We start from the raw sequence: 10,761 nt of genomic DNA on the forward strand, positions 1-10,761 counted from the left end.
GTCTGTGCATAGAAAAGCACCCAAAGCAGCTGAATGCAGTTAATTGTTTCTCCTTGCTGCATGACTCTGGCAGGTATGACTTTTCCTTTCCTTTACCTTCTTTTAAAAATAACCATGTGATTTTTAATTGCTATATTTGTTGCTTTTAATAGTTGAAGGTGTCAGCAGCACAATCTGGCCAGCAGTTTGCATGTACAGTGTTATGAGTTTTGCACTGCTATTTTTTTTTCAGATAGTGTTAACAAATGTACAGCCCAGAGGCTGTAGAGATTACACAGATACCTTCTGGTCAGTGTGACAGGTAGAAGTCTGTGTCCCCTTCTGGCTGGACGCAGACTAACACAAGTGATATTTGGGAGACAAAAGGGGGTTGCATGCTCAGCACCGCAGCTTTGTGTCTGGTGGTTGGTTTTGGAGCTACTCCCAGAGCAGTGAAGCCAGGGCTGCCAGAGGAAAGCAAGGCTACTTATTGCCAGGCAGTTTGCAATCCATGCGGCCCCAGCTGGGTCAGGCTGCCCAGAGGTTTCTTGTGGGGTGGCAGGCAGCTGCTGGCACAGAGACTGCAGATGCCTTCAGATACAGTTCAAGGAAAGCAGAATGGCAACAGTGTCACAGCAGCTGTGGTGATGATAGAATGCTTACAGGGAAGAAGTTTTTCCTAATACCCACCCCAAGTAGTTGAATTGTCTTCTGTTGCTGGTCCAAATAAAGCACTTTTCTCACAGTCTATTTTTTGTTGTTGTTTTGGTTAAAGGAGAGAGGAATATTATTATTAATAATAATAATAATAAATTGGAGTAGGAAGTGAGGAATTACTCTTTTTATTTTTATAAACTTGTTTTGCATATTTAAAGTATCATTTATGTTTTATGTGCTCTCCCCATATTGACATCAGCTAAAAGTGCAAAATACTTATTTTTAATTCAACCGAAGAACAAGCTCACTAGTACATGTATCCACTAGGACTAGCAGATATTTTGGTCCCCTAGTCCTAGGTAATTCAGTAAAATCAATCTGCCAATATCCTCTAGGTACCTGTCTCTCTGCTGTTTTTCTGAATTGAATTTTATTCTCTGTTTTCAGATTGGTTTGTTTGTTTTGCACTGTATTTCACACCTTTCAGGTGTGAACAGGTGGGGGAAAAGTGATTTTAGTTTGCTTTTGTTACACTATATTACAGGAATTGCATTAATCTCCCTGTGCTTAGTTTGCTTTGTCCTTGACAATAACTGGTGAGTCATCTCCTTGTCCTTATCTCAATCTTGGAGCCTTTTTTCGTCATGTTTTCTCCCCCAGTTCTGTTGAGGAGAGGGAATGAGAGAGTGGCGTGGTGGAGCTGAGCTAGCCATTGTTGTGAAACCACTGCGTCCACCCTGTCCAAAAAATTTCTTGTTTAGTCTCCATAAGAGAGACTGAGAATACTTTGGGAATATCCTGTGTCAAATTCTTTTTTGGGGAACACAAAAAAGGTTTAAGTGACGTCATGGGAAGTGTTTCAAGTCTTTCCTCTGGAGATCAATCTTAATAATTTGAGAAGAATTTGGGTTCTTGATCTCTGTTAAGGGCTTGAACCAGGAGGTAGAAACATTGTTCTGATTTTTCTCTACTATGGTTAATGTTGATTTCAGAGTCTGCCAAGAGTGGTTGGTATTGACAGTAATCACTGCTCGGTGCAGTACATACGGACAAGCCATAGAGCAAGCCAGAAGAACAGCAGAACATGAATGGTGCAAAGTTCAACTTCAACACACCTTTTGGATGTACCAATCAGATCCCAAACTCCAACACACCTTTCGGATGTGCCAGTCAGATCCCAAACTCCAACACACCTTTTGGATGTACCAATCAGATCCCAAACTCCAACACACCTTTCGGATGTGCCAATCAGATCCCAAAGCAGGATAGTAACAAACCACCTTCCTTACGTTTCATTTTTGGGTTATCTCCACCACCGCCACCAGACTGTAGCAATCAGATGGCTTCCTGTGTACCAGAACTGACTGACAGAAAGCCTGGGCATGAGCAGGAAGTGTCCGAGAAGCAGAATGACAGTGAAGAGGACAAGGATGAGGTAAGGCAGGTGGCAGAGAAAAGCACAGATACTCTCCAAACTCACCCGTGTTTTACATTGCGACTCAAAATGAATTCCTCTGTCTCTTTGGGGACTTGTTAGGTCGAAGGAGAGGAGAATTTTTAGGATCAGTGTCAAGAAGTCATTTGCATAGCTAGGAAGATGTGTGCCTACTGTTAATCTGCTGGCATAAAAACTGCTCATGTGATAAACAGCATGGCAGCAGCCTAGCAGCCAGTGTAACCTGTAATAAATATCTAATTCATTAGGAACAATTAGCAAACACCAGTAAATGGGAATCCTAAAATCTGGGATATTTTTTAACTTACTGTTTTTACTTTACTTACTTTACTTACTGTTACCTTCAACGGAAACATAAAGAAACTTTACTAATAATCTGTGTTGTATATTTAACACACAGAGATTATCATAGAATCATTAAGGTTGGAAAAGACCTCTGAGATCATCCAGCCCAACCATCCACCTACCCCAACATTGCCCACCAAACCATGTGCCTAAGTAATACATCTATACCCTTTCCTTAAATACTTCCAGAGACAGTGACTCCACCACCTCCCTGGGCAGTCTTTGCCAATGCCTCACCATGCTTTTTGAGAAGAAATATTTCCTAACATCCAATCTGACCCTCCTCTGGTGAGGCCATTCCCTCTCATTCTATCACTATTACCTAGGAGTAGAGGCTGGGCTCCACCTTACCAACTTACCCCACCCTCCTGTCAGGTGGCTGTAGTGAGAAATAAGGTCTCCCCTGAGCTTCCTCTTCTCCAGGCTTAACAATCCCAGTTCCCTCTGCTGCTCTCCACAAGGTCTGTGCTCCAGACCCCTCACAAGCTTTGAGTCTGTGTTAATGGGGTTTCTTGAGAATGGCTGGGATTTACTAGGCAGTAAACACTGTGATAAAGGTAGTATGAAAGAGTTATCAATTATCAAAGTATCGAGGTGTTTTAAAACGCCTGCTGGCAGAGATGTGTACTATCTTTTTTATCTTGAAAGAAAAAATTGTTTTGTTTTTTTTTTTTTATTATATCTGACAGAAATATTTTCATAGGTGACTCTTAGACAGAACTGATGGTGGTGGCCAGCTAGAATCTGGCAAAGAAAGATGTGAACTACAGATTTTAGCTATGTATGGAGGTTGGTGGCCCTGCATGTGGCAGGGGGGTTGGAGATTCATGATCCTTGAGGTCTCTTCCAACCGAGGCCATTCTGTGATTGAGGGCACTACAGCAGAATGATTTGGCGATTGATTACCAACTAGATCTTCAAACTTCAAAAAACATCTAATGAACTTTCTGTACTAAATTATCTCATCGCTGTGGCCAGTCTCTATTTACGTGTGTGTCCTTCCATGCATCTGTATGAGTGAAAGAAAATGACAGTTATTAAAAATACATATATTCAAAGCACATTTAGTGTTGAGGTCTCTTTTTACTTTTCACCTTTCAGGATAGCTTAGAAAATTGACTATTTTTACCAAGGTTGTTTTAGTCACTGAGCCAATCTCAATAGAGTTAATCATAGGTATATCCATCTGTTTATAGCATGAAAGTGCAAGGATGCACAGTGACATGAAGTACAGGCTGGTGCTTGTACATGAGGTTTACTAGAGAATGAAGAGCTGGAAAAGCTGCCTAGAAAGTGTTTTATAATTGTTTTGGATGGGTGGGTTGTTTTGATATTTATTTTTTTGTTTCTGGAAGCAGCTTATTTTAAAATTACCTTCAAATTAATTGTAAGTTTGACTCCAACAGGCAGCAGAATACACCTTGCACGACCAATATGACAAAAAGATCCGACCTTGTATTGACCTTGTCGACAGCCTGAGAATGCTTGGTATAGGAAACGACCTGACGTTGCCTGCGATTGCACTGATTGGAGACCAGAACTCTGGGAAAAGCTCTGTCCTTGAAGCTTTATCTGGCGTTTCTCTTCTTACGGACAGTGGTATGAATTCACCTTCTCCGATTTTCATCTGAATTTGACACTGGTGAAGTAGAAGGGATTTATTTTTTTTTCCCCCTGGTGCTTAGGAGTAGATAACATTATGACTGAAGCTATACCTAAATCATGGGACTCCAGAAGCCTTCCTATCTCTGGTTTCTAGTAGAAGAAATGGATATGCAGGTGGGACACTTCAGTGTCAGTCCAACAGGTTGCACAGTCTGGGTGGACAAGGGAGGAGAAATAAGAAGTATATAATGTGACATACTTGCTCCAAGTTGTAGGCAGGCAGAAAGGCAGCAGCATCAGCTAACTCTTTGTATTCCCCAGCAAAATGTATTGATTCCATATGCAAGATTAGTTTTGAAATTTGTTTCTGCATTGCTCTTTTTAGATCAAAATTTTCTTACAGAAATGTTTGTTTTTGGCAGAAAATGTACAAAGATATTTGCTTACAGACACGTGCCTTGAATGTTAGATTGTTCAAAGACTGTATTTACAGCTCAGGACAATTCATTTTCTACGTGTTTTCACGTGTATGTACATGTATATCCACACACCCAAGTTCCGTGAGTTCTGTATTGGTTGGCAGTACCTGAGCACCTTTAGGCTTTCAGTCTGGACCTCAAGTCCAGGAATAGGGTTGCCTTCATAAGATGTAGATGCAGTGACCTGCACTAAAGCAGGTCACTCGGAGAAGAATAAATCTCCATTCTTGGAGGCCTGCAAGGTAAAATTGTCTGGCCAAGCCATGGTTGACCTCACATAGTCCTGCTGACACAGAGAAGGAAGTCAGATGAGAGCCCTTTGACTCTTCAAACTTTTATGTGCCTTTCCATGTAGTATTAGGCAACCCTGCACACATCACCCAGTCCATTCACACAGTCTATTGTACATAACAACTGTGTTACCTATGTCTTTGGTGCTACTGCAGATGTCATTACTCGCTGTCCTCTGGAACTCAAAATGAAAAAAATAACACCGCCATCAGAATGGAAAGGAGTAATTTATTACAGCAACATGGAAATACAACTCCAGAATGCCTCAGAGGTGAAGGAAGCAATAAGAAAAGGTAAGTTGTGTATTGCCCTTGCTCAATCTTGTTTGAATTCTTTCTCTCCTTTTCTTAGGCTGAGAAACAGTCCTCAGACTAACACATGGGATTACAGCCACCAAGAACTGAATGTAGAACTTAAGAAGATGAGGCATTGCAAGAGAGTTGTGCTAATTTGGGGAATGACCTGCTGGAGGGGAGCTCTGCGGAGAGGGACCTGGGTGTCCTGGTGGACGACAGGTTGGCCATGAGCCAGCAGTGTGCCCTTGTGGCCAAAAAGGCCAATGGCATCCTGGGGTGCATTAAAAAGAGCGTGGCCAGCAGGTCGAGGGAGGTGATCCTCCCCCTCTACTCTGCCCTGGTAAGGCCTCATCTGGAGTACAGTGTGCAGTTCTGGGCTCCCCAGTACAAAAAAGACAGGGATCTCTTGGAAAGAGTCCAGCGGAGGGCCGCAAAGATGGTGAAGGGCCTGGAGCATCTCTCCTACGAGGAAAGGCTGAGTGAACTGGGTCTGTTCAGCCTTGAGAAAAGAAGACTGAGAGGGGACCTGATCCAGGTCTATAAGTATCCAAGGTGTGGGGGGCAGAATGGCGAGGCCGGACTCTTTTCAGTGGTGAGTGGAGACAGGACAAGGGGAAACGGCCGGAAACAGCAGCATAGGAAGTTCTGCACAAATGTGCACAAGAACTTCTTTACAGTGAGGTGACGGAGCACTGGAACAGGCTGCCCAGGGAGGTGGTGGAGTCTCCTTCTCTGGAGATGTTCAAGACCTGCCTGGATCCTACCTGTGTGACCTGTTGTAGGGAACCTGCTTTGGCAGGGGGGTTGGACTTGATGATCTCTGGAGGTCCCTTCCAACCCCTACAATTCTGTGATTCTGTAATTATTGCTTCAGTGAAGAGGATGGTCCACAATATCTGACAAAAGCTCAGGCTGTGTGCTCAGCTGGATGCTATTTGTCTTGTTAGGGAAGTTTGTCAAGCTGTAAGCATGCAAAGCCCTCAGTGGTTCATGGTGTCAGCTCAAATGCTCAGAAAATGCATGTAGTGTCTATGGCAGGAAAGCCTATGATTTTTGAGAAAATTGAAAGATGGCAGAGAGGACGGCATACAGAGCTTCTGTCAGTTGTGACCATGGCCTAATGCACTGCCATGTGACAGCTTTACTTTTATGGTATTTCATGCAGTACAAGAAAATATTTTGTTACCCAAAGTGTAGTAAGCACTTGCCCTAAATGTGAAAGTGATTTTGTTCTTATTTCCTTGGTTAGGACAGCTCTACAACATTGCTATTCATCATATTCATCATGAGTACTCTGTTCAGTTTTGGGACCCTCACTAAAAGAAAGACACTGAGACCATGGAACATGTCTAGAAAAAGGCAACAAAACAGTGAAGGGCCTGGAGCACAAGTCTGATGGGGAGCAGCTGAGAGAACTGGGATTGTTCAGTCTGGAGGAGGCTCAGGGGAGACCTTATCACTCTCTGCAACCACCTAAAAGGAGGTTGTAGTGAGGTAGGGGTTGGCCACTTCTCCCAGGTAACAGTGATAGGATGAGAGGGAATAGTCTCAAGTTGCACTGGGGAGGTACAGGTTGGATATTAGGAAATAGTTCTTCTCAGAAAGAGTGGTGAAAGAGAGGCATTGGAGTTACCATTCCTGGAGGTGTTTAAGGTAAGGGTATAGATGTAATACTTAGGCACATGGTTTAGTGGGCAGTACTGGTGTAGGTGAATGGTTGGACTAAATGATCTTACAGGTCTTCTTCAACTTTAATGATTCTATTATAATGTTCCTTCGTTAGTTTTTCAATATAGTTTTCAACATACCCTTCACAAACTGCAAAGAAACTGGTATGATTTGAGTAGGCCAATTACATAGCTGATAGAATCTCTCATGAATATTATAATGGAGTTTTCTCTCTCCACATGGTGTTGTTGGTTCCATCATGATTGCCGATACACAACCTGGGGAAAAATGGTTTATCTGTCAACCTCACTATCAATGCAAGGAGAATATAGAGTAACACCTATTGGTCTTTAAAGGCAGCTAAAAATTAAAGTCTACAGAGTACCTTGATGCTGAGGAATAATTTCTGCAGCTGACCAATACTTTATCCCCTTGCTCTTGTGATGTTTTATTTATGTGTATTTTGTGTATGTGTATGACAATCCATTAGTATATGCTCTGTAAAATACGGCAGTTTCCACTCCACAAAAATTATCATGTGAAATCCCCTTGGTTTTTTGCAGAAATGGATTTACATTAATGTCTAGGTCTGAAAAAAAGCCACGCCTAAAAGAAATTTAGGTGATAGTAGATATTTTTTGGAGTCATCATATTCCCACTTCACCTACACTTCAATGCAGACTTCGAAGCCTGTATTCATTGCTTTCCTCTTTCCACCTTGCAGCCCAAGATACAGTGGCTGGCACTGATGGTAACATTAGTGGAGAACTAATTTCCCTTGAAATCTGGTCCCCGGATGTCCCAGACCTGACACTAATTGATCTTCCTGGAATTGCCAGACTGGCCATGGGGAACCAGCCACAAGACAATGGCCAACAGGTAACAGTTTCATCTGCCAACTTATGCAAAGGTTCTCTTCTGTAGCCTATCTTACATGCAAATCTTTGCTGTAGGAGTCTGGAATTATTATGCTGGGCTTCTGAGCCATTATGAGAGCTACACTAGCAAACAGATCTGTTTTTTGGCAAGGCAGTGCTGATAGGAACAGTGAGGACTAAGACCTCCTGTCTTTCTTTGTGCAGGAGGGAGCTGCCCATGCTGGCATAGGTGAGCCATCCCAGGCACCTGCCAGAGCAGCAGGGAAGAACACAGCTGCACTGACCCTGTTTTGCAGATAGATGGTCTCCAACACAGCAATGTCTCCATGCCCATAGGCTTGAACACAGGCTGGAGTGTAGATAAATCCCAAACAGTTTGCGTTTTCTCAGTATTGTGGAGATGCTTGGCAAAAGTGAAATGTCTGAGTTCTTGTAAGCTCTTCTAGAGCAAGAAGGCAGATCAGCACTTTTACTAACTCAATGCTCTGTCATCCTTTGCTGACAGTGTACATGTGAAGGGAACCAATTGTCATTTTTTTTTCTCATCCCTTACAGTATTTCAGCAGGCCCATTCTGAAGTGAACAGTATCTGCATTAAAGGATATCTGTATGCTTCCCCTGGTGGCTTTTAGAAGAAATGCTGGGCAATGCAAATAAAACTCCAAGAGATAGGGCCAGCTGTGAGGGTGGTGCACTGGAGTTGGCTATACTGTACTATACTATAGTCTGGCTTTCATTCCAGAAGTGTGTTACTAGGCATCAGAACTCATTTTTCTTTTGACATTATTTATGAAAATCATATTTCCCTAAACAAAGATGTTATCCCCAAGAGTTTAAATTTTACTTAGAAGCAGATGTTAAATTTTATGTAATTTAAATGATTTTTTCATGACAGATATAACAGTAGTCCGTACTTGTTCACATTAAATGTTTGGGTTTATCCTTCTGTAGGAAAAGAGACTACACTATTTTCTTAACCCATTTCCATGCCATTCTTTAACATTTAATGGTACCCACAGTATATGTGATGTATCATGTGGTGGCTTGTACTGCTAGGAGTGGTCGCATCCTACATGCCAGCATTTGATTTCATTGAACTCTTTACTACTGTATTACATTTCAGATCAAAATGCTACTTAAAAAATATATTGGCTGCAAAGAGACAATCATTTTGGTAGTGGTACCATGCAATGTGGATATTGCAACAACAGAAGCTCTGAAAATGGCTAAGGAAGTGGACCCCACAGGAGAAAGGACACTTGGTGAGAATTTTTTTAAGCTGAAAGTGTGAATCATTTATTTCCACGAACGTCTGATTTGTGTTCTTCATGCTAAATCTTCAAAGTTTTAGTTCAAAGCTACTAAAAGAAGAAATAAGCAGACTAAATAAACCCTTTACAAAGCTGGAAGTGATCTACTAGCTCTTAAAATATCTCAAATTTGAGTCTAGCTGGCATTCACATTGTGAATGAAAATCGAAAATCTCAGAGTTAGTGCTGGGAAAGTCTTGTTGCTCTCTGTTGAAAAGGTTTGCAAGGCAAAAGATGGACTGAGAGTCCAACTGCAGAGTGAGTTTTACAGTGCAAAGCCCAGGAGCTGAAAGCTTTCTAGGAGAGAAAACAAAACAAAGTGCAGTTAATGTAAAACAAAACAAAACAAACACCGTAGGGAACGTTTCCACTCTTACTGTGAGATGTCCTACTGCACCTCTTCCATCTTCAACTTCGGTGCTTGACTAACTTTCTCTTTGGGTAACTTCACAGGGATCCTTACTAAACCAGATCTGGTGGACAAAGGAACCGAAGAGGCTGTCCTTAAGATAATGCGAAATGAAGTCATCCCACTCAGAAAAGGTTATATGATTGTGAAGTGTCATGGGCAACAGGACATCAATGACAATCTGTCCTTGGCTTCTGCAATCCAGCAAGAGAGACAGTTCTTCGAGACTCACAAACATTTCAGGTACTTCTCACAGAAAGGACCTAACCCAAAATATACTGAAATCACTTCAAATCATGTAGCAAAAGGATGAAGGGAAATGGCTTTAAACTGGAAGAGGTTGTGGATGCCCGCTCCCTGGAGACATTCAAGGCCAGGCTGAATGGGGCTTTGAGCAACCTGGTCTAGAGCAAAGTGTCCCTGCCTGTAGCAGGGAAGTTGGAACTAAATGTTCTTAAAGATTCCTTCCAACCCAAACCATTCCATGATTCTCTAAGAGCAACAAACCTTGCTGGTAAAGGGGCTAGAAAGCAAGTGTTATAATGAAAGGCTGAGGGAACTGATGTTATTTAATCTGGAGAAGGCTGAGGGGAAAATCTCATCACTCTCTACAACTACCTTGGAAGAAGTTTGCAACAAGGAGAAGGGGACTGGTCTCTTCTCTCTGGTGACGAGTGATAGGATGCTAGGAAAAGGCCTCATGTTGTACAAAGGAGGTTTAGATTAAATATTAGAAAGATATTTTGGTCAAGCATTGGAGTAAACTGCCCAGGGAAGTGGAGGAGTCCCCATCACTGGAGGAATTTAAGACATATGTGGATGCTGCACTGAGGGATATAGCAATGGGGCAGGGGTTGATAGGCAGGCTTACATTTGGACTTGATGATCTTGAGGGTCTTTTCCAACCCAGATGATTCTGTGATTCTAAAAGCATTAGCCTCAGAAGACCAGAATAGTCCTAATGAAGACAAGGTAAGCATATGAACCCTTCCAGTTAAGTGCTGAAGTATTGCTATTCACTGGAAAACACCATAAAACTCAGCATAAGAAAGCACACAGTCTATGCTGAAGACACAGGTTTTCCCATAAGGTGTCTTAGCAGCAAATCAATCACTGAGAATAATAGGTGAGAAGTATTTTGAATTGGCATACTTCCCACAAGCAGAAATAACATAGAAGGTTTTTTGATGTTTTTGTTTGTTTGTTTGTTTTCAGCATTCTTCTGGATGAAAATAAGGCTACTATCCCTCATCTGGCAAATAAGCTTACCAATGAACTTGTGGGACATATTGCTGTAAGTAATGGAGATGCCATGCTAAGAAATATGCATCAGTTACTATCTTAAAAAAAAAAAAAAAAAAAAAAAAAAAAAAAAAAAAAAAAAAAAA

At 41.9% G+C, this 10,761-nt stretch overlaps 1 protein-coding gene across 2 annotated transcripts in view; it reads left to right on the plus strand.

Annotated features, from left to right (window-relative positions):
• The window catches only part of LOC122156316 (interferon-induced GTP-binding protein Mx-like), a 19,983-nt gene continuing 9,222 nt past the window's right edge, over nucleotides 1-10,761 (plus strand). Inside the window, exons 1-9 of one of the 2 annotated variants that reach the window (XM_042810987.1) lie at nucleotides 1-73; nucleotides 1,629-1,771; nucleotides 1,850-2,071; nucleotides 3,844-4,036; nucleotides 4,968-5,105; nucleotides 7,501-7,655; nucleotides 8,778-8,916; nucleotides 9,418-9,616; nucleotides 10,589-10,667. In XM_042810987.1, the coding sequence (XP_042666921.1) occupies nucleotides 1,721-1,771; nucleotides 1,850-2,071; nucleotides 3,844-4,036; nucleotides 4,968-5,105; nucleotides 7,501-7,655; nucleotides 8,778-8,916; nucleotides 9,418-9,616; nucleotides 10,589-10,667 (1,176 nt within the window). In that variant the 5' untranslated portion in view covers nucleotides 1-73; nucleotides 1,629-1,720. Of the gene's footprint in view, nucleotides 74-1,628; nucleotides 2,072-3,843; nucleotides 4,037-4,967; nucleotides 5,106-7,500; nucleotides 7,656-8,777; nucleotides 8,917-9,417; nucleotides 9,617-10,588; nucleotides 10,668-10,761 lie in introns of both variants that reach the window. The other variant, XM_042810986.1, reaches the window with a different exon arrangement.

This window comes from Centrocercus urophasianus, unplaced genomic scaffold, assembly GCF_019232065.1.
Source record: "Centrocercus urophasianus isolate 14NV4802_14NV808 unplaced genomic scaffold, USGS_Curo_1.0 seq_12, whole genome shotgun sequence".
Lineage (NCBI taxonomy): Eukaryota > Metazoa > Chordata > Aves > Galliformes > Phasianidae > Centrocercus > Centrocercus urophasianus.